General features: G+C 56.9%; 1 protein-coding gene across 2 annotated transcripts in view; it reads left to right on the top strand.

Moving 5' to 3' along the window:
• The first annotated feature begins 4,456 nt into the window (after positions 1-4,456).
• Positions 4,457-26,368, top strand: part of KCNIP3 (Kv channel interacting protein 3, calsenilin) — an 89,703-nt gene continuing 67,791 nt past the window's right edge. Inside the window, exons 1-2 of one of the 2 annotated variants that reach the window (XM_012641889.1) lie at positions 4,457-4,530; positions 17,122-17,287. In XM_012641889.1, coding sequence (XP_012497343.1) covers positions 4,516-4,530; positions 17,122-17,287 — 181 coding nt within the window. In that variant the 5' untranslated portion in view covers positions 4,457-4,515. The remainder of the gene's footprint in view (positions 4,531-17,121; positions 17,288-26,368) is intronic. The other variant, XM_012641891.1, reaches the window with a different exon arrangement.

The raw sequence follows: 26,368 nt of genomic DNA, 5'->3' as shown, positions 1-26,368 counted from the left end.
TGACAGAGATAGACATAGCCACAGAGAAAAATAGATTGCCTATTTTCCTGGTTTTTAAAATGCTAGGATCCTAAAGTGCTAATGCTACTTCATATGTGAAATGAGGCCCCTTCAAGGCCACAATCTCATCTGTCATCACAACAGACTCTGAGGAGGGTGAATCATCATCTGCAGTTGAGTAGATGAGGATCTAGGAAGTTACATGGCTGGTTCAAGGGCTCTTAAGTTGAAGCCCAGCTAGGCTTTGGATTCATGTCCTCTGGTCCTGGTGACCCTGGAGGTTTCTTCCTGGATGTGCTGCCAGTCCCCGTTCCCTGTGGGCATGTGGGAAGGAGGCCCTGTCTCCAAGGAGATTTGAACCAAATGTCCTTGTGTCCCTGTGGCAGGAGGGATGACAGATTGGGAGCCCTGGGAGTTCTGCCAGACACTCCAGCCTGGCCACCCAGCAAAAGGCCCCATGGCAGATTCTGCCAAAGGAATGCCAGATGGGCCCGGGCGTCTGAGGTCCCAGGTGACTGGTCAGGGCAGCTCCAGCTGGCTCGATGTGTGCAAAGGGAGGGCCACGTGGCTGGGGAAGAGCCTGCCCAAGCTACCTAAAGGGACAAACAATGTGAGTTAACATTTATTTACTGAGCTCTGAGCAAAAACCAGGAAGTGTGCTCAGCACTTTACATGAATTAACTAAGAGACAGGCATTGTTATTACCTATTTCGTGGTTGATGAAACTAAGGCAGAGAGAATGGACGTGGGCTGAGGAGAAAGGGCAGCACTTACCCAAAGAACCAACTGACAATAGTGGAATTCAGGCTATATCCTGAATTCTCTAGAATCAGCCTGAGGCCCTGCTCTGGGCAGTTGTGGACAGTGTCCCTCTTCCCCACTCCACCCGCCAGAGCCAGAGCTTCTGTGTCTCACCTCCTAGTGCCCTGTCAGAGGCTGGGCCAGGAGGCTGGTGGCCAGCCTGGTCCACACACCACGTGCTTCTGGAACGAAGCCCCTTCTTAGTGGTCCCCTACTGTTCCTTGCACATGCTGGGTGTGCCACTCCTGGAGCAGGTCACATTCACCCATCTAAGAAATGCTGACTGAATACCGCAGCGCCAGGGGAGAAAGGGGGCAGGGTGTGTGCAGGGTGAGATGACCCACCTCAGCCCCAGAGCTCTGTCCACGAGTGACGCAGAATTGAGGAAGAGGTGGCCTGAACCCTCAGCCACCCTGAGGGTACCAGGGAGTCAGGTGTTGGGGTCAGAGGAGGGGGATTTTGGGGAGGTGAGGTGAGCCCAAGGGGTGAGGTGAGGTGCCCTCCCTTCACTTCAAGCCAGAAGGAATGGGACTTTAGAGAGAGCCCCCAGAGAGCTTCAGGGTGTCCCCTGCAGTTAGAGAAATCCCGTGGATGGATGCCTCACCTCCTGTGAAGCTTAGAGAGGCAGAGACTGGCCGGCTGATTTGATGGCAGAGCTAAGGAGAGGACCGACAATCAGATCAGGGTCAGCATGGAGTCTCCTGGGCCCAGTCCCAAGAGGCCACCTGGAGGGTGTACCGACCTCAGCCAAGAGAAGGTAGAGCTGCCACTAGGTGTCAGGGGCTCCTTGGTCTCCTGAGGCCCATGCGAAATGCCCTAGTCAGGGAGACTGTGGGGAGGTTCCCAGCAATGGCCAAGCTCTGAGGGCCCTTGGCGGTGGCCACAAGAGAAAGAGGGCTAACTTTAACCTCTGCCATACCCAGAGCCCAGTTCAGCTGGAGGCCGATCACATGCGCTGCCCACCCAGGCCCCCACCCCGCCAGGCCTGAGCTGGGCCAGGAGTGGTCTCAACCTCAGAGCAGGAGTATTGACGATGACACAAGGCCTGAGGAAAAGATACAGGGCTGGAGGCTCCACAGAGCCGGGGCCTGGGGAGGAAGGGTTTGAATTTGGGCCTGGAGCAGAGGGATCATGAACAACAATTGAGGAAAGTCGAGAAGACCCTAAGACTTGTGGGTGGGGGCAGCCTAAGCCCTCACCTGGATAGACTGAGAGTAAGGGCCCCTAGCTGGCTAAAACAGCTGCCACTGCCCCCTCAGACATTGTGACATAAGGAAACTCAACTGCATCCAGGCTTGAAGTCATCCCTTCCTTTTCCACTCCCAAACTCCCCACCCCCAATGTGAGGAACACCACAGTAGAGTGTCCCTTGCTGATAAGACAGTGTCCTCCTGCAGCCTCCCTTAGCCTTTCATAGTCTGATGGACGGCCAGAGGGTCTTGGGAAATGCCAAGTCTCTCTAGGAGAAAGTCTGTGGATGCCATGTGCCCACAGCAGGGAGGCCCACGGGAGGAGCCCCAGGCAGCGTCCTGGCCTCCCCTCCCCCTGCCCTTTCTCATGCTGCGTTCCCCACAGGCCCCCTGGAGGGACCCAGCTGGAGGTACCTGAGGGTGTCCAGGGAGGCAGGGGGGTGGCATGGTCCAAGGACCATGGCAGGGCACACGCCTACATCTGTGTTTATGAGGGGCACCCACCTGGGTGGCAGCTGCAGTGGGAGGTTCCCAAGGCCCGAGGGCCTGGTGGGCCCAGCAGGGCAGGGCAGTTGTCCAAGGTCTGTTTTGTCAAAGCCTGTTAACTCCGGAGAAAGCATCTCTGAGTAATGGAATGTCCTTGGAGTGTGCCAAACAGACGGGGCTCTCCAGAGGGTGGCACTGGTTTGGGGGTGGCTTCTCCTGTCCTGCCTCTTCAGGCCTTGCCACAAGGAAGACCAGGCTCTTCCTGGGCAGTGTGATCGGCAGGTTTCCAAACTGACGTATGAAACCTGGGCACACAACCGGTCAGGTGGGGTCGTAGCCACGGTTCTCACTGTGGGATGAAAGCAACAGGTTTTATCACTTTCCAGCCTATGACTTGGGCAAATCTTTTATCTTTCCTGGGTCACACCGTTATCATCTGTAGAGTGAGACAGTGACACTTTCCTCCCAAGGCCACTGTGAAGACTCAACACACACAAGTGTGCCTGCTTGTGGACACCGGCTTGGAGCCAGAGGAGCAGGGCTGTCCCGGGTGGCGAAAGGCCTAGGGGCTCCCAGGGAGCTCGGCCCTGAGCTGACAGCCACCAAGGGGCTTGCCCTCCCTTCCTCCCCAGGGTGTGGCTGTGGGCTGTGAGTCCAGGGTCTGCTGAGCCCCTTGCCCAGAGTGAGGCCCAACCTGTCCTGAAGTCCCTCAGGGAGAGAGACCGGGGCTGCCGCCTTCCCTCTGGAAAGGTCCTTCTTGCCTCGGTGGGGCAGCTCCGGGCTCTTTCCTTCCCCCGGGATCTGAAAGTTGAAGCTAATTGGATGGTAGGGAAGGGCGTGCAAGTGCTGGGTGCGTGCTGCAAAGGGGGGGAAGAGGGGGTGGCTCAGGGCTCTGTTTCCATGGGAACCACTGGCACAGGCTGGCTCCTCAGGGCGCCAAAAAGGGAAACTTGGCGAAGGTTTCAGTACCTGGCTCCTGGGTGGTTTCCCTGGGGGCTGAGCAAATGCCCAGGAGCCTGTAGGAGCCCCCCTCTCCCAGAGAGGCCCAGGGGCCCTCATCCCCTTCCTCCACCTCTCACCTCCCTGGAGATCCGGCAAGGTCCCTCAACCATCCTGAATGCTGTCCCAACCAGTCCCCAGGTGGGGACTGAGGACACTTGGGGGTATAAGGAGCTTATGCTCTGGAGAAGACTCTCATACTGCAAGGCCCTGTGAGGTGTCAAAGGGAGATAGATAATGGGGCGGGGGACAGATGAAAGAGGCAGGAGGACCCCTGAGTGTCACCCTGCTGATGCTGCCCTGGTGGCTGTCACTCTCTCTGGGTGGCAAGCCCCCATCTGCAAGGCCCTTGCAGACCAGCCCCTCCACTGAGGTCCCTGAGGGGAGGATGCTTAGATGCAGGGGCTGGCACCTCTATGGCAGTGGGGCAGTGGCTCTGGCTGTCCTGGGGCCCCTCAAGATGAGCTCACCGCAAGGGTCCCACCACCTTGTGTCTGTGAGGGGTGGGCAGGATGGGGGGAGAGGCTGGCTTGTTCTGGAAAATGTCTGGGGAGGCTCTCTGGGCTCCATGGCTGCCCTTCCTCCAGCCTTGAGGCAGGAGCTCCCCTCCCCTCCAGCTCCCCTCCCTCACTCCCCCACCTTTCTCTAAGTCCAAAAAGAGTGGGGAGCAGAGAGAGAGTGTTAGAGGAAGAGACAGACTCTTGCCAGTGACAGGGCTAGGGGAGAGGCCAGGGTTAGGGACCATGTACAGAGAGAGAGAGAGAGAGAGAGAGAGAGAGAGAGAGAGAGAGAGAGAGAGACAGAGAGAGAGAGAGACAGAGAGAGAGAGGAGGCAGGGGGTGGAGCGGTAGAAGCCGGCAGGCAGGGAGGGAGGGAAGGAGGGAGGGGTGGGCAGGGGGCGGGCGAGAAGCCGCCAGTGACAATTACGTGTGGGTCCAAGCAAACATGAGGCAGCTGCCAGCCGGCTGGGGCAGAGTCCCGGCTGCCCGGGCTGCGAGGTGGCGAGGCGGCCAACAGTTTCCTCCCTCCCGCGCCCAGCATGCAGCAGGCTAAGGTAGGCGCTGGCGGCTGCGGGCTTGCCCCAGGGTGGGGAGCGGGGGCTTCTGGGGCTTGCTCTGCACCGGGGAGCCTTGTCGTGCCTCCTCCTTCCACTTTCACTCCTTCTTTCATCCCCCGCTGTCCCCTATAAGGTCGCTTTTGGGCAAGTGAGTATTGGGGTGTCCCGGCTGGGAGGCTGGAGTCCTGGAGCCCCTTTTGGATGGGAGAAGCTTTAGAGTTTGTGGAAGAGAAGCTGGACAGAGGAGGAGCATGCGACAGGGCCTGTTGAAAAGGTGCTTTCCTTTCTGTCTCCTCTCAGGTCAGCCCACAGCTGGTCCTGCTCAGTTAGGTCCCTGGGGCAGGTGCCAGGACAGCGACCCTGAGCCTGGCCCCACGGCACTCAGGGCTGGGAGAGGGGTGCCTACCGGGAGGGGTCGCTTATGCTTGGGGGCTGGTCAGTGAATGCATCTTTTAATTAATCATTCAGGCAATGAATGAGTGCCTTCTTCTAAAAGTGCTGTGAGACCCCTAATGAGGACACCTGCTAATAGTTCTCTTTCAGTGGGGCTGTCGGGAGGCTGGAGAAAGAGAACAGAAGGAAAATGCCCGGCAAAGGGTTCAAGAAACAGTGACAGGGAGGGGAGAAGGATGAAGAAGAATTAAATGAGGAAGAGAGGACAATAAGCTGGCTCTCCCCAGCCCCCAGCAGACAGTTAACCCTCAGAAAGTCTGGCCTGACGCCCTGTGCTCACATCCTGGGGACAGTCTTGCTTTGGAAGAAGGCAGAAACACCAGCATTAGGTCTCACAACAGAACTCCCCAAATGACAGTGGTTGGGGCAGGGCTGGCTGTATTTCTCTCTCATGCAGAAGTCATCCAGCGGGAGGCAATAGAGGGCTGGCAGGGGCCCCCCTGGTCAGCAGGGACTCATGCTCTGTCTGTCTCATCCTTGAGGTTACCTTAAGGTCCAACATAGCTGCTGGAGCTCCAGCCAGCACATGCAGGCCTCAGGAAGGAGAAAGATGGATGGGCAAAAAGACCCAAACAAAATCAGGGTCCTGTGAGCAGGAACGAATGGATATTGGGTTGGCATCCCACAGTCTCTCCCCACAGAGATGGCTTCCTGCCTCTCTTTCACCAGTGAGGACACGCAGCCCAGAGCAGGTTTGTGACTGGCTTCAGGCCACACTGTCTGCAAACCCTGGGTGCCCCTGCCCTTTCTGGTTCACCTTCCAGGAGTGCCAAGAGGATCGGCAGAGGTGATGACATGAAGCCTTTTGATCACGGCGACATGGCTCATTGAAAAGGAGCTTTCTCTCCTGTCACCTCATCTCCCTAGCAACTGCCAGGCGAGGCAGGGCAGAGCAGAGAAACTTCATGCCTTGTCCCAGGCTCACACATATGTGCTCGCTGCACATACATGCCACATGTAGTACAGGCCATGTGCATCCCCAGGGATCAGTACGAGCCTGTGCATACACCCCCTGTGCCCTGCGACCCTGCCCACAGGCAGAGACAAGTTAAGTGACCCTGCGTGTCCACAGAGGCGGGGATTTCTACAGATTAAGGCTGCTCACAGATGTGCACACAGCCAACTCTGTCCACCAGCAGAGGACAACCCCCTTCCCTTGCCTTTCCTCTGCTGGCCCTGACTGCCAGCACTCACTCTGGGAGCTTGGCCACCCCTGCCCCTGCTAGACATGCAGAGCGAGTGACCCAAGTCCTGCAGGGGCATCTGGTCCTCCCCTTAGCCATTGTGTCCCCACACTGCCCTCCACCCTCCCCACAGCCTGCTCCTGGGCACAGTGGTATCTCTCTGGCCTTGTGCCTGCCAGTGGCCTTCCCGTGGCTGGCTCGGCCCGAGACAGGAGCAGGTCCCTTCTGGGGCTGGGCCAGGCAGGCTAGGGAAAACCGCCACTGGGTCCCTCACCAAGGTCGGCAGAAGATTGTGAAAAATAACCTTCCTCTCTAGTGGCAGCAGGGACAATCAGAGCACAGGCCGGGAGCTGGCCTGACTCGTCACCGTCGTGGTCAGTGGCTGCCCCCAGTAATGCCCCTTGACTGTCTGTCCCCTCAGCCTTCTCCCTGCACTCGCTAATCCTTGCCTCATCCCCAGGGGGCAGGCACTGCTGCTCCCATTCTACAGACACTGAGAGTCAGAGAGGGGGACCAGCTAGTCACAGCCTCAGGACTCCATGAGCTGGAATCCACGGGCTCTTAGGAAAGAGGAGCTGACAGAACCGCAGGCTCTGCTCTGGTGGATGTGGCTGCTGTCCTGGGTCTCCGGGGCGTGATCTCCTTGCAGCCCAGCGCATGCACCGGGAACCTCCGGCCTGGCTTTCAGCCTTCTTGCAGGGCACTTGTGGGAGATGGACCTGAATTTGCTACCCCATTTCTAAAGACAATAACTGAGGCCTCAGGTTGCACTGGGGGAGGAAGGTGGCTCTGCCTCTGCTCTCCAGGTAGAGTCTAGAAGGTGTGGGCTGAGGGGCAGGAGCCCTGAAATGGCCACCCCTCGCTCCAGGCCATTGTTTTCTGCATTATCTCCCTGCACCCTCATGCAGCCCATGAAGTAGCCTTTGGTACTGGCCCCACTTCACAGATGAGGACACAGAGGCCTGCTCTAGATTGCAAGCTACAAAGTGTTGTAGCTGGGATTTGAATCCTGCTCTGTCTTATTCCAAAGCTCAGGTCCCTACGGCTAGGGGGTCATGGGGGAAGACCACAAGGGGGAAGGAGCATGCCTTTAACCAGGCAGCTGAGGAGGTGCCCCATCCAGCCACAGGGCCTGGCTCCCTGGGCTGTGGCCCATTGCACCCTCTGAACCCCCTAGTAAGTGCTGCAAGCCAGATCTCACCCTGGCCACGTCCTCTGCATTAGCCCTGTGACCTTGAGCCAGCTACCCTACCCCCCTTTTGGGGCTGTGGATCCAGACCCGTGAAGGAAAGGACCCCAACGTTTTAAATTCAGGTTCCCTTTTCTTATCAAAATCCTCTGCAAAGGTGGAGAGCTGCTTTGCTGATTCAGGGGCTGGGGCTCAGAGCCCACCTGCTCCCCCCAGCCTGCCTCTGGGCATCTCTGGTGACTTCCAGGAGCAGCTGCAGGGCCTCAAGTGTGGCCTCTGAGAGGGAGAAGACACTCTTGACTCCCAATACAAAGAAAGAAGAGGGGAGCACACCTTCCCTAGCTGGAGCCCCAGCCCCGGAACAGGAAAGAGAGAGCAGGAGGGAGGGCGCAGGGTGGGGTGAGTCATTGTGCTGCTCCGTGCCTGCGGCTCCCCAGCCCCAGCTGGCTGATGTTCCCCTGGAACAGGTGCATGTGTCAGCTGTGATCAGCCCATGTCCTAGAAGGCCACAGAGCGGGCATGCAACAGGGAGAAAGCCAAGGGGACCTGCAGGAGCCAGAGTTGGAGCAGCTGAGCTGAGGCAGGAGGGCAGCCGTGAGGGGGCCTGTCTTGTGCTTCGGTTGGCCCAGCCTCCCCCTCTGATCTGCTGCCTCAGCTCCCTGCCCAGCTGGCCCCCGCAGCAGGCTGGTCTGTGCCAGAGCCATGCTCAGCGGGGCAAAGCAGCTGCTGGTCTTCGCTGCCCTGTCTCCTGCTCTGCCTGCTGCCCTCTACCCTCCCCCACTTCCGGGGCAGGCAAGGGGCAGATCCCTGTCCCCCTCCTGCTGGCACCACATGCCCCTGTGCCCAGCCCTGTTTTAAGATCCTTTCTCAAGATGGACACTCTGGGCAGTGGCCCCAGAAAACCAAGTTCTAGCCCCAACTTTGCCTCTTGACTCTGGGCAGGGCCTGTCTGCTCTCTGGGTCTTCCCGTCTGGGCCTGAGATATGCTCCTACTCTCTGCCAGGCCCCAACAGGGCTTGGGGCCCTGTATAGACCAGTGAGGGACTGGGAGGACACAGGCCTCGTGGACTCAGCCACCAAAAACCACCATGGTTCAGTTCTCCCCCAAGCCCCATGCGCACACATAAGTGCCACAGGCCTGTCACAGAGCCCCAGTTATCACCCTTTGGTATTGAAGGGCCCCAGCCAGCAGAGGAAGGTGGCCTGGGGAGGTGTCATGGCTGTACTTTGTCAGCTGGTGGTCGTGGCTCCACATCAGACAGACCTGGGCCCAGTCCCAGTCCCTTCACACATTGGCTGTGTGTCCTCGGACAAGTTGTTTAGCCCCCTGGGCCATGGTCTCCTCACTTTCCTGGGGAAGTATATCTGACCTCCCAACAAATGAGATCCTATACCAACTAGGTTGGCCAGGCCCTGGGCACAGGGTGAAAGCTCCATAAATGGCAGGAATGTCAATGTCATTATTTTCCCGCTACTGAGTAGAGCCTGGGAAGGCACCCCAACAGAAAATGTTGCCATGAGCAGCTCAAGTCAACCCCTGTGTTGCTATGACACCTTTGTTGCTGGGTGGTGTGGGGAGCTTGTGTCCTGGTCAAGGTGGCAGCCATCAGAGGCAGGGACAACCCAGTTCTCCCCTGTCCTGCTCCAGTGCTCTGAGAGGGGCAGGGCCCGGGACCCTGTGTATGTGTGTGTGTGTGTGTGCACACATGCATGCGTGTAGGTGTGCGTGTATGTGTGTGTGCATGTAGGCATGCGTATGTGTGTATGCATGCATGCACGTAGGTGTGTGCTCAGGTGTGTATATGTATGTGTGTAGGTGCACATGTGGTGTGTGTGTGTATGCACGTGCATGCAACTACGGGGACTCATGACAATCTTGGCTGCCCCCTCACAAGGTGAGCTGCCTGGCCCACACCTGTCTGTGCCCAGGAGTGGGTGGAGAATCCAGGCTCCCAAAAGCCTCCCCATTCCAAATCCTGGGGGCCCACACGACACAACACCCACCACTGCTTCCTGCCATCTGTCCCGAGTGATGGAAATAGAGCCAGCGACGACAGGCGGGTGCTGGGTGGGCCCGTCCGTGCTGCAGCAGCCCTGCGCAGTGGGGAGGGGCCTGCCTGGGGAGGGGCAGGGCAGCCCCACGCCCAGCAGTTCTCCGTGTCCCCTGCTGGCCCAGGCCCTGGCCTTAGGGCAGCCCTCCTGGGAGGGAAGGGGGCTGAAATCTGGAGACCTCTGCTCCCCTCAGGCAAAGCCTAGAATTTTCTATCTGGTAGGACAAACACTCTAAACCTTAACTGCATTTTCAAGTCTACTGAGGAGCTTTATTAACACAGAGCAGCCCAGGCCCTCTGAATCAAATAACCCAGCCCTGGGTGGGCGGACCGTGGGGATGTTGCCGGGCGCGGGCTGGGTGAAACACAGTGGTACTCGCCTGCGGAGCTTTGCTCCATCGCCTCACGTGACCTTCCCCGCAGCCCTGGGAGGGCAGGTGGGGAAACTGAGGCTCGGAGCAGTCAAGTGCTTTGTCCAGGTTTGCCCAGCAAGGGAGTGAGGGCCAGGATTTGAGTCCCTGTCTGCTGACTGCAGGCCTCTTCTCTCTGTGCTCAACTGCCTGAGAGAATGTCCACCTGCCTGAAATCTCCCGCTCCTGCCCCCAGCTACCTGTGTCCTCTGGACTGGCGTCTAGGGGTCCTGGGGGCTCTTTTGAAGCCATTCGTTGCTGTTTCCCATCCTTAAGTCTGTAAACATTTTGCATACGCATAGACTCACAGACCATTACCTCCGGAGAATGCGGCTGGGTATCGTGGGTTTGCCAGGGCTCTCCCCAGCCTCCAGCCATGCACCCCACCCCTGACAGGCTGCCATGTGACCATGGGCCCCCTCCGCCAAGCCTTCTCTGGGTTGCTTTCTGGGGGTTCTCTGGAGCCCAGCTGACAAGAACCATGGACACTAAACTAGCTGCTTGAGGGTTTCGCCCTGGTGCACCCCTAATGGTCTGATTCCATCTTCTCAACCAGATGAGCCCCCACAGGACAAAGCTGTGTCCTGCTCCATGGGGCAATGAGCATGGCAGCTGCCCCAAGGGCCAATTGGCCTTTCAGGGGACCTGCAGGTGTGGGTGGGGAGCCACAAGGTGGAATGTCCTGGTCCAGGTCCCAGTGGTTTGTTTTAAGTGATCCAGCCTCTCTCCATGGTGTGGTGGGCGCTCGGGGGGACAGTGCTGCTGCCGGAGAGTCCGGCCATGCTCGGGGGAAGGTGGGAGGCAGGGGGACAGTTCTGCTTCCTACATCTCCCGGGGACAGTTTTCTCAGTAGCTGAGGAGCCACTCCGACCCCTCCATCACTGGCCACATCTGAAATGGATCCTAAATACCCCCCACGCTAGTATCCCCACCACCCATCCCACCACCTCTGCCTGGCTCAGCCCTCCCTCCCTCTCCTGGACTTGGGCGCAGCCCCCCAGTTGGCCTTCTGCCTCATTGTCCCCCAGCCTGTCCTCCACACTCCACTGGGCCACCTTTCTGGGACAGCTGACACCGAGCTAGCACTAGGGTGGGAGAGAGCAGCTGGGGGCAGGTGTGGCCCGCCAGGAGAAGCAGGTCTGAGAACCATCTAGAACAGTGCTGTCCAATGGAGACATGATGGGAGTCACAGATGTCATTTAAAATATTCCAGTAAGCACATTTGAGAAGGTAAAAAAAAAAAAGTGAAATTATTTTTAATAACATTTTATTAAACCCTATGTAAATTACTATCATTTTAATGTGTAATCAATATAAAAATGATTAATGAGCCATTTTACATTCTAGTAAGTAAAGATTTGAAACCCAGTGTGTTTCTACATGGATGGCACATCCCACTTTGGACCAGCCACACGTCAAGCCCTCAGCGCCACATGTGGCGAGTGGTCACGTCACTGGGACCTGGAAAGGTCAGATTGGCTGAGTGTTGTGGCCCCCAGCCCCAGCAGGCGGGGAAGCGGGCTTCCCAGGCTCTCTGCACCCCGCCGTTACTGGGTTGGCCTTGTCTGTCATGAGCGGTGCTATTGTTTCTTATTTTTTCTTTACATTAGCTCCCATTTTAAATTTTAATAAATTCATTTAAAAGAGAATCTTTAAATCCATATTGTAAACGGAAAGCCGGTAGCAGAGGAAGGAAACCACAACAGCGCCATGAAACCAAACCAGATGCTGCCTGCTGAGGTGCTGACCCAGGCCACGCCCTCTCTTCGTAAAAGAGGACACTTACCAGCCTTAGAGGGGCCCTTTGGATCTAAATGATCTCCCAGACTGTGTAGGAGCTGCTTCTCGGTGCCTGCGACCTCAGGCCACAGCTCCCCAGGACACAGCTGCTGCTGAGCGAGGGAGAACACTCACTGCGGAGACCCTGGCGAGCTCATGAGATGTGAGAAGGAACCTATGACGGGATGTGAGCTTCGGCTGGGTGGTCTGGGTAATTTTGAGGTTTTAGGGAACCTCCAAAGGTTGGTGTGAGCATTAAATAAGATAACCTTTCCGACACCTAACCCGGCACCTGCACATAGCAGGTGCATGGCTGATGCTGACCCTTTCTGTCCCTTCCCACCTCCCCACAGGCCGGGGGGACTTGGAAGGAAGTTGAGGCCTGCCATTGGCCCACCTGGCCTGGCAGGAGCTGCAGGTCTCGGCCCCCAGGTGACTGGCAGCGAATGGCCCAGCCCACCAGCAGCCTCTGGCCTTGAGGGAACCCTGTGAGCCTCAGAGGAGGCTGTAGTCCCCAGGGCCTGCCCAGGGCCATTTCTGGGACATGGCCCCAATGCCCACACTGCCAGGTGTGCCACCCAGGCCTCTCTGTGACCCCAGGGTCCAGATCCTCTGGTTTCATTGGTCTCTGCTACTCAACCCTGGCCATCCCCTGAGGCCCGTGGATGATGATGGTGCTATCATCTGCTAAAATAAGGCCAGCATGAAGCAGGAGCAGGAGGAGAGAAATTCTCAGGTGAATTATGGACAGCATCGGGCACTTTCACCCGATCATGCGTGAATATTTATTGAGGGCCTTGTGTGTTTGTATTTTTCAATACTCCTTTGCGTGTGTGAGAGTATTTTGGATTAAAATTTTTACTGAGCCAGTTGTAGATTCACATGCAGTTGTAAGAACTAACACAGAGAGATCCCATGTACCTTTACTCAGTTTCCCCAGTGGTAGCATCTTACAAAACTACTGTGCAATATCACAACGGGGATGCAGTGATGCAATCCACCAATTTACTCAGATTTCCCCAGTTTTACATGCACTCATCGTATGTGTGCGTGTGCGTGTGTGCGTGTGTGCGTGTGCGTGTGTGTGTGTGTGTGTGTGTGTGTGTGTTTAGTGCTATTCAATTTTACAACATATGTGGGCGCATGTACCCACCAGCACAGTCAAGGTGCAGAACAGCCCTGGCCCTCTAATCTGGTCTCCAGTCCTAAAACTCCGTCATTTCCAAATGTTATATAAATAGAATCACACAGTGTGTGACCTTTGGAGATAGGATTTTTTTTTCATCCAGCATAATTCTCTAGAGATTCATCTAGGTTGTTGTGTGTGCCAATAGTTTGTTTCTTTTCATTGTTTAGAATTCCATGGTAGGGTTATACCACAGTTTGTTTTATCATTCACCCATTGAAGGACATCTGGGATGTTTCCAGCTTGGGGCTATTAAAAATAAAGCTGCTATGAGCATCTGTGTACAGTTTTGTTTGAACATAAGTTTTCATTTATCTAGGATAAATGCCCAAGAGTGCAATTGCTGGGTTGTGTGGCAGTTGCATGTTTAGTTTTATAAGAAGCTGCCAGACTGTTCTCCAGAGCAGCTTAAGCATTTTCTTTTTCCACCAGCAATGTAGGAGTGATCTAGCTTCTCCACATGCTCGCCAGCATTTGGTGCTGTCACTATTTTTTATTTTAGCAGTTTGGATAGGCACGTAGTGGTATCCGATGGTGGTTTGCCTTTCCCTGATGGCCAGTGACGTTGAGCATCTTTTAACATGCTTATTTGTCCTCTCCGGTGGAATGTCTGTGCATGTCTTTTGCCTGCTTTCTAACTGGCTGGTTTGCTCTTTTACTGTTGGGCTTGGGAGTGGGGTCTCTCGGGTGCCCGGCTCTGTGATGGGGAGGAGCAGTTTGCGTGGGGGCCAGGGCGGCTCTCACAGAGCCGAGGTGCCTGGGGGAGGAGAGGGAAGATGTATCAGGTAACAAAATAAAAGGATTGGTTGGAAAGGGATGGGCGCTGTGAGGAGGTGCTGGGAAGTGCCAAGCTGGAGATGCACAGAGGAGGGCGGCCCTGGGTCCTGACACCCCGGGAGCCTTGAGTATTGAGGGGGAGCAGCGTTGGGTGCAGGGAGCAGCGTTGGGTGCAGGAAGCAGCGGGGAGCAGCAAGGGCCAGGACAGCCATGTGGGAGTAAGTGAGGCCGGTGTGAGGGGCAGAGAGCCCGGGCTGGCACATGAGATGAGGCACAGGGGCTCCCAGCAGGGGTGGGAGGGCATTTAATTCCTGTTCCAGGCTCATCAGGGCCCCAGCCCTCCTGGCACACTCACCTCGGACACAGAGGCACTGCTGGTGAGAGCCAACAGGGCCGCCTCTCAGGGCTCCCTCCCTTCGTGACCAAGAGCCTCCAGCCGAGTCAGGAGGAGGGTGCCTGGAGTGGCTATTTAACATTCCCTGACAGCTCAGTCAGACCCTCTCCCAGACAGACAAGTGTCAAATATTCATGAAGATGACCCAGCGGTCACTCTTCCCTCCCCCACAGTGTGATGGGCCCAGTCCCCAGGCTTGGCTCTTGGGGCGGTTGTGCCGCCCTGCTGGAGCTCAGCTGCTGGGCCCCCTCCCCTCTCCTCCTCCCAGCCCCTCCCTGCCACCCACCCCATAAAGGGAGGCTGTCCCAGGCGGGATCCTGGCCCATCGGCCAGATGAGGGACCTGGCCCAGGGCTCCCACCACCACCCCACCCTCACTCTCCACCAGGGAAAAAACATGCTGGGGCTCCTTAGCCCGGGAGGGCTTCACATTTCTAAATAGTTACTCTTGGAAGCCTGCCGATACAGCTGGGGGCTTGGGAAACACACTCCCAACTTACGAGCTCTCTCCAGGGACCTGGCACTAGGAACAGCCACAGAGGCGAAGCCTGTGGCCAAGACCACCTGAAATGTGGCGTCAGAAGGCCACATGTAGAGTGTGGCCCTGGCAGCCCCAAGACTTCTCAGGGACTTAGTTTCCTCATCTGTAAAATGGGGGTGGTGTTGGCAACCTCATGGGGTTGTCATGGCAATGCCATGACTTGGGGCTCAGATAGACATGCACCATGGGGGCTCTCAGCCTGCACCAGGAGGACAGGGCCACTGTCAGATGGAATCCAGGGACACCCAGGGGGTCTCTCCCACAGCAGCCCGGGCTCATGGCTGTGAGAGAGAATCCCTGTGACTAACCAGCACTGTCCTGAGGTGGGGGGTGATGGGGGGCTCCCAACAATAGGGGGGCCCACCTCAGCTTCTCCCGGTGTTCTCTGCTCACCCCATGTGCAGAGCCGTCAGCAGAGAATTCATGAAATAATGAAGTACCCACGCCAGCTGCCCATCTCTCCCCTCCTGACTGAAATAAAGACTTCATTCATTGAGGCCATTTCTCTCTCGAATAAGATTTTTAATAATGGAAAAAGATCCTTGTGACCCAGCCTGGGCAGGACATATGTGTGTGCGTGTGTGTGTATGTGTATGTGCACACGTGCGCATATGAGCATGTGTGCATAGTGTGTGCATGTAGGGAACCTCTGTCGGCATCCCAGGCCTCCCTGCCCACCCCCCACTGTCCCCCTCTTTCTGCCCCATTGGGATGGCCAGTGTCCCTGCTTGCTGCAGCTCTGGCATCATTGACCCCCTCATTGCTAGGTAAGCCTTGGAGAAGGGGAGGCTGTGGGGGGTGTTGCCAAGGGTACGGCGGGGAGGTACGGGTGACATCTGTGAGCCAGGGGATTGGCAGCTGGGACCCGGTTAAGGAAGGCCTGAAAGCCAGCAGAAGGGGTCTGGACATCACCCTACCTAGGCGGCCACTTCACCAAAAGCTGACCAGGAGACCCACTGCCCAGCCCAGCTGTGGACAGGCCTCCTGGGGCCGTGAGCCAATGAAGTCCCCAGAGGCATATCCCCCTAACTGGAGCCTGCAGCTTGCAGCAGACCACTGGGGGTCCCCAGGCCTGAGCCCGGGACAGGGGCCAGTGTTTTCAGCAGCAGCAAAGGTGCCCTCACTGGCCTCTGTTGTGGCTGATGTGGCTGAGGTCTGGCTGCCTGGCCCTGCCCTTTGATCTGGTCTGTCTTCCAGGCCTGGCTCCCTGTCCGTCCTGGGAGGCTGTGGCTGGCCTGGGCCCCCTGCTGCCAAATCTTCTGGTTAGAATCAGCTTGGGCCAGTCTCTGTCCCTTGAACCTGACAGCCGGCCAGTGCAGGGGCTGCCCTGGGGACCACATCTGCAGAACCCGCTGATGACACTCTTGTCCGTTTCACTTTGAACAACCAAATACTTTTCAGGACTGTGCAAAGGTAGCACACATGAGACCTCAGGACCCTGGAAGGACATTGCTAATCCACCACCCCAGTAGCCTCTGCCAGCCAAACAACCCAACCTCTCAGAGCCGGGATCCATGTGGGGTGCAGCCCCTCCGAGACTGGAACTTAGGCAGCATATCACAGACAGAATGAGCATGAGGGCCACTGGTGGGCCATGACCCAATTGCCAAGCCTCACCTGTGCTCCCGCTGCCCCAAGGCAGCAGCCAGGCCGGACAGACGCCCGGAGGGACCACCATGGCCGACTGCAGCCTGCTATGCACCACCCTCCCTTGAGCCTCACTGGCCACTCTGCTGCCAGCATGGGAACTGAGGGTGGTGGGCAGTTTGGGAGCCAGGATTTAGGGGCTCAAAATATATAGTAGGAAAACATATCTTGCTGCTCTAGGGACAAGCTTACGTCCCACTGTCTTTTTTCTTTTTCTTTTCTTTTTTTTTTTTCTTTTTTTTGAGATACATTTTTATTCTGCTGGCCAGGCTGCAGTGCAGTGGTGTGATCATAGCTCACTGCAGCCTCCAATTCCGGGGGTCGAGCGAGCCTCCTGCCTCAGCCTCCCAAAGTGCTGGGATTACAGGCATAAACCACTGTCTCTTAATAACCCCCCATGGCTCCCTCTGTCATCCAAGACACCCCCAGTCAGCAGCTTGAGCTGTTTCTTCAGTTCATTGCACAGCCTAGGTGCCGGGTCCCCTCAATGTGTCCCTCCTGGAGTGGTCCCCCAGCGTTTCATTCGTTCTCAGCTTGCCTCAAGGCAAAACCTGAGGCAGCAAAGGGCTTTGGCGGGGATTGAGGGAGCCCAACTTCACTGTGTGACCCTGTGCAGACCTGCTCCCCTCTCTGGGCTTCAGTCAAGTGAGGGATCTGGACTGTGGTCTCTAAGGGACCATCCAGCCAGGACGGGCGGTTCGATGAGCAAGTCTGGGCTCACTGCTGACATCCCCTCTCTGGACTCCTCACAGGGGCCCATCAGGCAGGGTGCAGAGTGGAGGAGACCCGTAGAGGCCTGGCAGGGATGGCCAGTGCAGGGGCAATAGGCGGGTGCTGGGGGAATGGGCTCCTGGCCTGGCAAGCCCCTGGGCAGGGTGAAGGTGGGCCTCCCCTAGGATAGCAGGGCAGCCTGCAGATGATCTAGAAGTCCCCTCTGTGAGCAAGGGCTCAGGGCTGCTCTGCCTCTTCCTGCTGCAGGAAGGGATGAAGGCGTCGGATGGCAGCCTCCTGGGGGACACTGGGCACACACCACTTAACAAGAAGGAGGACGTCAAGTGGCAGAGGCCACGGCTCACCCGTCAGGCCCTGATGAGATGCTGCCTGGTCAAGTGGATCCTGTCCAGCGCAGCCCCACAGGGCTCAGGTAAGGGTTGGGGTGGGCTGGGGCAAGGGTGGGGGTGGGGAATCTGTTCTGAGCTCTGTCTTTTCTGAGGGCTCAGAGGCCACCCTGGCACCCCAGCCTGGGCCACATTGCCTCTGCCTCTGCTGGGAGGTGTTTCCATTCATTTATATCCTTCCCCATCCACGGAGTGCCTGCTCCACGTAGGGCACTGGCTCTAGGCAGGACCTGTGGAGGGCAGGGACAGGGGGTTCGGACTATACTGGGGTTTTCCAGCTGGGTAGCTGGGAGGACAGAGCCAGGCCGCAGAGCCTGAGAGGCCAGGCTCCACCCCAGCCACAACTCGCCTGCTGGGTAACCTTGGACATCTCACTCATCCTCTGGAAGAAGGGGACTGACACCCACCCACAGGACACTTTGAAGATGGGAGATAAGGAGACTCTGCCCCAGCCCCTCCTGGCTGCTGCCCCGGGCACACCAGGGCTGGTGCTGGCTCTTCCCCTCAGGCTGCATCTGGGGTGTTTGTGGGGGAACCGGCAGAAATAGCTGCCCGGTGCTTGCTGTTGGTGATGTCTGGTGTTAGCTGAGTATGACAGAGCGGGAGAGGCAGAGATGGCCTCATGTAGCATCCACGATCTCGTACACCTGCACACGTCTCACACTCACACCTGTGCATCCACCACACCCAAACTTGCACGCCCACTCACCATGCACACTTGGGTATGCACACGTGGGTATACACGCCACACGTGCTTGCACACACATGCACACTTATGTGCTCACATGAACACTCACCACGGGCAGGCACACGCACACGCACGGGATCACACACACGGTGTTTATGAGAGCCTTCCTCCTTGGCTTCGGGGAGCTGCATCTTGCTTGTTGTCTGGGACGCTCCCTAGCCGTGTGATTTCCAGGGAGCCTCAGTCTCCTCGCTGGAGAAGGGGCACAATCAGTGTGCCAGCCTCCCAGGCTGGATGGGTGTCATGCACAGAGGGGATGGCCTGAGGGTCCCAGGGCAGACAGTAGACACAGTGGCTGATGGCCACCCCCAGCCGTCCATGCGTGTGCTCAAGGGTACAGGGCTGCTACATGCCAGGCCCCGTCCCTCACCAGCAAACCGACTCCAGGGCGTTCCCAGTACAACTCCCGCATCCTCCCTTCCACCTGTGTCACCTCCGCTTCCCCATGGAACCCGTCCATGATGCTCGGTCACCCTTGGCTGGCATTTGTCCCTGACCCTTTCCCACATAAGCACCAGCACTTGTGAAAACCTGTGTGAGGTCCACATGCACCTCCAACTTCTCAGGGGGTGTTAGGTTTCGCCGGTGGCAGAAACATGATGAGGTCACTAAAAGCTCCACTAAAAGCTCACGCAACTAGTTCAACTGGGAAGGAGGCATCTTCGCGGCTGTTTGTTCTGCATCAGGATAAAAAAAATGTCCCTTCTCCAGCAGGGTGGGAACTGAGAGCAGAGCTGAGCCGTGGGGCTCTGGTGTGGCGCCGCAGGTGCCCAAGGGACTCAGGTCCACTCTGACTGACACAGCTTCACGTTGCTCAAGGGTCAGATTCCTTCCTGGTCTCAGTCCTCCAGGGTTTTCCTGGTGGCAGCAAGTACTGGAGGTGTTGCTGCAGCAGAACCCTCCTTTTCGTCCCCTAGATCCCACAGACGCTCAGCTGTACCTCCCTCACTGCCACGTCTCTCTGACAGGCAGAGGTGGCTTGGGATGGGGCTGGGGCTGCTGTGCCCCCCTTGCCAAGGTTTTCTGCACACCTGTGACAGCAGCAGCCATGCTGAGGGGCAGTGACGGGGAGAAAAGCCAGCCAGGGAGCAGGCATGGCATGTTCAAGATCACAAGGAGACAGGCCAAGGGGACCACACCCCCGGGCCCCACCCCAACTCAGGGCCTTTTCACATTCAGCTCCTCCACCGAGCCGTCGGGACATGTTCGCTGGACGACCTGTCACAAGCACACGGTAGAAGGGGCCAGGGCAGGGCCAGGGCACCGTCAAAGGGTACGTCCCCCAAGTGGACGTGTTTATCAGCCCCTGTGCTGGGCGCTGAGAGCAAGTGTGAGGGACGGAACTAGGTCCTATTTGATCGTGCGAGGTAGGCAGAGCGATCTCACCACCCTGTTTTACTGAGGAGTCTGCTGAAGCACAGGGAGGTCATGCAACTCAGCAGGTGGCACAAGGGGTGGGGTGGGCGTGGTGGAGGGCTCGGACCGGGAGCTCCCTCCACAAGCTCCCGGCAGGGCGCCGACCCTGACGTGTGTCTTCCGTGGGAGCAGAAGGGAGGAGCAGCCAGGGACCTCACAGACGGAGGAGCCAAGACCCCGACAGGCCCTTTGTCTCCCTTGGGCACAGCTCATGGGCCTCCTCTTCTCAGTCCAGACATGTCCCGTGCGCGTCCCTCGAGGAAGATTCGCCTGGTGTGGCCACACTGAGGGCTTTGTGCGCCTGTGAAATGCTACCCTGTGCACGGATGCGTCGCCTCGGCTCCTTGGGCACCTGCAAGGCTCTGGGTACAGAGAACAATGGGTGCCATTCAGCGCAGTCCCATTGCGTGCCCCGCAAGGCCCAGCGCAGAGTCCTGAGTCCTCGGGAGCCTGTGGGAGGCAGCCGGCCCAGACACTGTGCCCTTGTCCTTGGGGTTTTTCCATTCAGTAGGAGTGAGGCCAGGGAGACGTGTCTGGGACGGCTGGGAGCGGAAGTCATAGCCCAGCTTGGGTGTCCCTGAGGCTCAGGCAACATGGAACCTCGGCAAGGGGTGGGGTGGACTCAGGGGCCCTGTACCAGCTGCAGCTGTGTCCCGGGTGCTTACTCCTGGGCTGCGAAGGCCCAAGATGGAGTCAGGAGGTGGGCGGCGTGGTGGCCCCTAAAATGGGTGGGCCCAGGAGGTGGGGAGTGCAGGGTAGGTGGCATGGCCACACCCGACCCAGGAGAAACACCCCATCCTCAGCCTAGAATCTCAGGGGACCCCTCCTCATTGACCCGGAACTGGGACTCGGACCTGCCCAGCATGTCTCTCCAGCATCTAAAGTCCCTCCCAGCAGGACGCCTCTCCGGGGGTGTGGCTGATGCCACAGCACAACAGACCTGCTTCTCAAGTCTGGCTCAAATCTTCTCAAGTCTCAAGTCTGGCTCCCCACTAGGGCCGTGGGACTTGGGTTTCTTCAACTGTCAGACTGGAATGCTATTAATAATACCACCCACAAAATGGCCTGGGGTCTTGGCTGCAGACAACTCAATCCAGGCTGGCTGGATTAAGCAGAGAGACATCTGCTCCAGGCCTAGGGAAGTCCAGAGAATGAGGCCTGGACGTGACAAAGCCAGGGTTCTACCTGCCACTATGGGAAATACCTCACATCCTGGGCTGTTCCAGCAGGAACACTGGGGCAGTAGCCACATGCTTCTGTGTGACACAGCACAACCGTTCCTCAGGCAAAGGGACACACTCCCACCCCTCCCCCAAAGTGGAGACCCACATCCTCTCGCCATCACATCCATCTCCGGGAGATGCTCACTCCTCCCTGGGATCCATCACAACCCATGTAAAATCATAAAGTCATCACACCAGGGCTCCCGATAGAAAGTGCTAGCACAAGGGTACAGGGACAAAAAGCTGAATTAACTTGTCTCTAATATTTTGGGTCATTAAATATGAAATGTCCAATTTCAAATCAAAAGTTTAGTTTGTTATATCTCATACAAGAAGGAGTACAATCAAAGTATGTGCTTTTGACACAGTTTTGCCATCATAATGGTAGCTTGTTCATGCTAGCAGCAAAGAAGCCTAGAGAGCGAGTGGCGATGAAATTGCCAAAGGTGTTTTCCACAGCTTGTTGAGAAATGAACATTTTTCCTTGCAAGAAGTGGTCCCAAGCCTGGAAGAAGTGGTAGTCAGTGGTGCAAGGTCTGGTGATTATGGTGGATGACAGAAAGTTTCCAAGTCCAGTCTCTGCAGTTTGAGCAGTGTTGTTTGCACAACATGTGGTTGAGTGTTGTCTTGCAAGAGGATTGGCCTGTCTCTGTTGACCAATCTCAGATGTTTAATCACAAGCATCCTCATCATTTGGTCCAATTGGTTACAACAGACATCCGTTGTAATCTATTGACCAGGTTTCGTGAAGCTGTAGTGGCTAATACCAGCACTGGACCACCAAACAGACACCATTAGCTTTCTGTGATGAATATTTGGTTTTGAACTGTGTTTCAGCACTTCATCTTTATCCAACTGTTGTGCCAAACACTTGAAATTGTCAAAAAGAATCCATTTTTCATCACACATAATAATACAATGTAGAAATGATTTGCCTTTATGTCATGAGAGCAAAGAAAGACAAGCTTCGAGATGATTTTTCTTCTGACGATCGTTGAATTCATGCAGTACCCTGGTTGAGGGAGGGTTGCTTTGGTTACCTTTTGTTACCTAACAAAATACCCCAATATGTAATGTCTTTTTTTTTTTTTTTTGAGAAAGAGTCTCACTCTGTTGCCCGGGCTAGAGTGCTGTGGCGTCGGCCTTGCTCACAGCAACCTCAAACTCCTGGGCTCAAGCGATCCTTCTGCCTCAGCATCCCAAGTAGCTGGGACTACAGGCATGTACCACCATGCCCGACAATTTTTTTATATATATATATTTTTTTTTAGTTGTCCAGATCATTTCTTTCTATTTTTTAGTAGAGATGGGGTCTCGCTCTTGCTCAGGCTGGTCTCGAACTCCTGACCTTGAGAGATCCACCTGCCTCGGCCTCCCAGAGTGCTAGGATTACAGGTGTGAGCCACCGTGCCTGGCCTGTAATGTCTTAAAATAACAACTATTTTGTTTGCTCTCAGTTCTGTGGGTCAGGAATTTGGGCAGGCCTCACCCAGCTGGTTCTTCTATTCTGCATGGCATCAGTTACAACAGTTCATTTGCCCTCATTTAGCTGGTGGTTGGCTGGGTTGAAAGATCCAAGAAGGTCCCACTCACGTTTGTTGCCTCAGTGCTTGTCTCCCTCCACATGTCTGCTTGGGCTTCCTCCCAGCATGGTGGTCTCAGGGTACTCAGATTTCTTACATGATGGCTGGCTTCCAAGAGGGAAGTTAAGGGAGGAGTCGCAACGGCTCTTGAGGCCTGGGCTCCGGAACTAGCACAACATCATTTCTGCTGCATTCTGTTGGTCAAGTCATCAGTGCCAGGCATGGTGTCTTTTGCCTGCAATCCCAGCATTTTGGGAGGCTGAGAGGGGAGGATCGCTTGAGGCCAGGAGTTCCAGACCTGCTTATGTAACATAGTGAGACTCCATCTCTACAAAAAAAAAAATTAGCTGAGCATGGATGGTGGTGTGCACCTGTGGTCCCAGGTACTTGAGAGGCTGAGGCAGGAGGATCCCTTGAGCCCAGCAGTTCAAGATTACAGTGAGCTATGATGATGCCACTGCACTCCAGCCTGGGTGACAGAGCAAAACTCTGTCTTAAAAAAAAAAAACAAGTCATCAGATCAGACATAAGGGGAGGTGAAATGGACTTCATTTCCTGGAGTTGTGGTATAAAATTTGTGGCCATCTTTAATCCACCACAAGGGCCTTGGCTGGGTCCTTGGTGGAGTGATACAAACCCTCCCTCCGGAGGGATCCGAGTCCTGGCTGGTCCTGTTTCAGTGAGGTCGCTATAATCCCCGACTGACTGTATCCCTGTATTCGGCCGTGTCTCTCGGCTCCCGGGAGAACCCACTGGATTTGAGATACATCCTCCCTGCCGCCCACCGTGTGGCTGCAATGCCTTCTCCCCGTGATAACCAGGTTCGTGCAGGCGCCGACACCCTTTCATGCCGGTTGCTGAGTGGGATGAGGAGCCCAAAATGACCAGGCGCTGTCTCAGCTTCCAGTTCAGCAAGTCACTGGTGTCTCCCCTTGGTGATGTGTTCTTCCTTGAGGATCTGACCCTCTAATCCAGAGCCCAGGGCACTGGAGAGAGGAGGCAAAGTTGGCAGGAGAGGGCGTGGGGCGGGGGGGCTCTGCCGCCACTTCGGTTCCTGGACCCTTTCCTGGCTGGAGGAGAAGCAGCCTGTTTATGGTGGATCTGGCGCCTGACAGGACAGCCCCTGAATCTGGCAGCTGGCGCTGGAACCAGCCTTCGGCAGGCCTGGCCACTGCTCTGTAGGGACAGAGCAAGGACAGCGGGGCTTGTAAGCACCGGCCATTGGCCAGACTTCTTTGTTGTGAAGTGTGTCCCTTGGTCAGCAGGGTGGGCAGGCAGGAAGGTCCTGTGCAGACTGTCAATCCCAGTGAGCACAAATGGTGGCTCCCTCGGTGATGGAAGGGCTACAGTGTGGCTGACCTGCCACCTGGTGGTGGGCCAGGCACCCTACTGGCAGGCTGGGCACTACAACAGCTGTAGACTGATCAGCCCAGTGAAGGGAAGTTCCTATATTGAACCCTTGGCATTTTGTTCCTGAGCAAGCTCCAGAGTGGCGAGGAATAGAGGCTGAGTGATGTGCACAGAACAGGCCATCTGCTCCACCCGGTTGCCGAGCACCTCGCAGCCCTGGGCGCCTTCGGAGAGCACTAACACAGGGCTTGGGGTTCTCTCACTCTGTGGGTTCGTCCCCAGACCTCCTAGTCATCGCTCCTCCAGTCGTGTCCCCTCCACCTCCCTGAGCCCTGAACAAATGGTTAACAACCCCCCACGCATCAGTGTAAACCTGTACCTTAGGCCACCTCCTTCCAGGCAGTGCGGGCAAGCGGACGACACACCGTTCTGCCCACTGGGAAGACGTCCCTTCCCCACTGTCCTTCCACTGGGTGGGCCTCAGTGTCCACCCAGAGTCGGTGCCAACATTGCTTGCAGTTCTGTCTATAAATCAAACATGAATGTTTTTCTTCCCCAGATGGCCTGAGGGACTCCCCACGGGGCCGCAGGAGTGGGCTGAGGGGACGGTGGCCATGCAGCAGGTGCCGTGGGGCCTGAGCACCTGCTTACACGCCCCACCCCCGAGTCTGACCTCACGTGCAGCCCGTGCCAGTGGTGACGGAGCTCTGCGCACACACTCTCCTGAAGGGCTGGGCAAGAGGTTGATACCTAGTTCCTGGTGGGCAGCTCAGGCCTCATGGCCACTTGGCATCGCACGGTCAGGCATTCCACCTCCATGCCAGCCCAGCAGCGAGCAACTAACTGTATGTCAAAAGGAGAAAAGATCTTTGCTGAAGAAACATGGCTTCGCTCAAAACCCAAGAGACCACAGTATTCTCCTGTTGGGCCTGCCATGGGCCCCACAGAGTGTCCCAACTTGCCTTAGACACACTGTGTGCCATTGAAAGTGCTGGGTCCGGCCCAAGGGGCAGAGCTGCTTGTCCTGGGCCCGGACCTGCTGTGCAGCCTTTGCCGGGGCTCAGTGGACGGCGTGGGGCTGCACACACACTGCGGCACACAGAAGGCCCACCGAGCACTGCAAGGTACAGCCGTCATCTGCCCCTTGCCTGCACTTGCACACGACAGAAGCCCCAAGTGACAGTGCTAAATCACGACAGAGGTATGCTTGTCCCTTACAAGAGAAATTGGGGCTACGCAGCGGCAGGCACTGATTTGGCAGCTTGGGGATGTCAGAGTCAAGGTCTTGGTTCCTTTGCCCTTTCCCTCACTGTCACAGAGTGGTTACTTTGGCTCCAGCCATTACAGCCTCATTTCAGGCAAGGGGAAGGAGAAATCAGGCGGAAGGGGAAAGTGGTGGTACCTATGACAGGGAAGCAACACTCACAGAAATCTCTGGAAGACTGGTGCTTACATTTCATTGGCCGGAAAGAAGCCACCCTGACTGCAAGGAAAGGAGGGGAATGGGAGTGTTTTCAGCGGGCACATTTCTTCTCCAAGAGAATCTGAATTTTTTTGGTGAAAAAGCAGGGAAGATGCATACAGAACCGGCGTTCTCAGCCACGCGTCGACGGCAGGGTTGTGTTGATGACTGAAGGCGCTCATGGTGCCCAGGAAGACCTTAGCAAGCTGCCTGGTTCGGCTGCTTTTATTCACTGCTAGGTGCTCAAAAACTGGGGAACGGGGGGGGGGTGGTCAGCTCCAGTCACATATTTGGCTTTCCCTTATCCTCCCCCCTGGAGAGACCCCTCCCACCTCCCCTTCTCCACTCTAGAGAGGTGCAAGAAGGGCTGAGGGATGGGGCCAGTGAGTAGAGGTCAGGGGTCAAGAGACAGCCCAAGGCTGCATCCAGGCAGGGGGCTGGGTGGGAGCAGGCTGCCCTGCTTTCTGGCTGCAGAGAAGCCCTGGGGCCTGGGTGAGTCGCCTCTGCAGTGAGATCACACCCTTGGCTGCAAATCACACCAGTGGCACCTCCTTGGTTGGTGCTGGGAGCTCAGGAGCAATGCCCACCCCCATCCCCACCCCTCCCAGCCCAGGAAGCTGAAGGAGCCCTTCCGCCTTTGGGAACAGTGAGCTCCGGGGTCCTGGAGGCTGAAGAGCCAGGTGCAAGGTGCAGGGGCCAGCCCTGGGGCAGGCACAGGGGCCACCGGAGGAGGCAGACCTGGGCAGGGGGGCTACAGGTCTCTAGCTGCTACTGGGGCCTGGGCAGGGGCCAAGGGGCAGGCAGTCCTTGGAAAGGCTGAGAAAGCAGGAGGCAGAAACAGAGAACGGAGGAGGGAAGGATAGGCCCAGAGAGGCCAAGACACTGACGGGCAAGCTGAGGCCAAGAGGAGAGACACAGAGTTTGAGAGACAGAGAGACAGACCTGAAGGGTGGCGCTGAGTGTCAGGCTGGGGAGAGGCAGGCAGAGGGGGTGAAGAGCAGGGAGGGGGCGGCCTGCGCTGTAGCAGGCGGGGCAGGGCTGAGGGCAGGAGCCGCGGGATCGGCGTGGCCCTGGGATGGCAAGGCGCAGGGAGGCCGGGGGCTCGCGGCTGCAGGAGTGCCAGCATGGCTGCAAGAGGCACCTGGGCGACATCATTAGCTTCTTCTTCCGTTTCATCTCTGGGAACCTGGCTCGAGGTGAGGGCTGCTTTGGTGGGACCGGGATGGGGGTGAGGAAGAGGCAGCTTTGGGGCCGAGGACTGCGCCTGCCTCATCTGGGGCAGGGATGACCAGGGGGCAGTGGCCCTGGGAGCAGGACTGGAAAGG

Source organism: Propithecus coquereli, unplaced genomic scaffold (genome assembly GCF_000956105.1).
Source record: "Propithecus coquereli isolate 6110/MARCELLA unplaced genomic scaffold, Pcoq_1.0 Scaffold171, whole genome shotgun sequence".
NCBI classification, from domain to species: Eukaryota; Metazoa; Chordata; class Mammalia; order Primates; family Indriidae; genus Propithecus; species Propithecus coquereli.
Note: the sequence above shows the minus strand (reverse complement) of the source record. Positions and strands in the feature narration are given on the sequence as shown.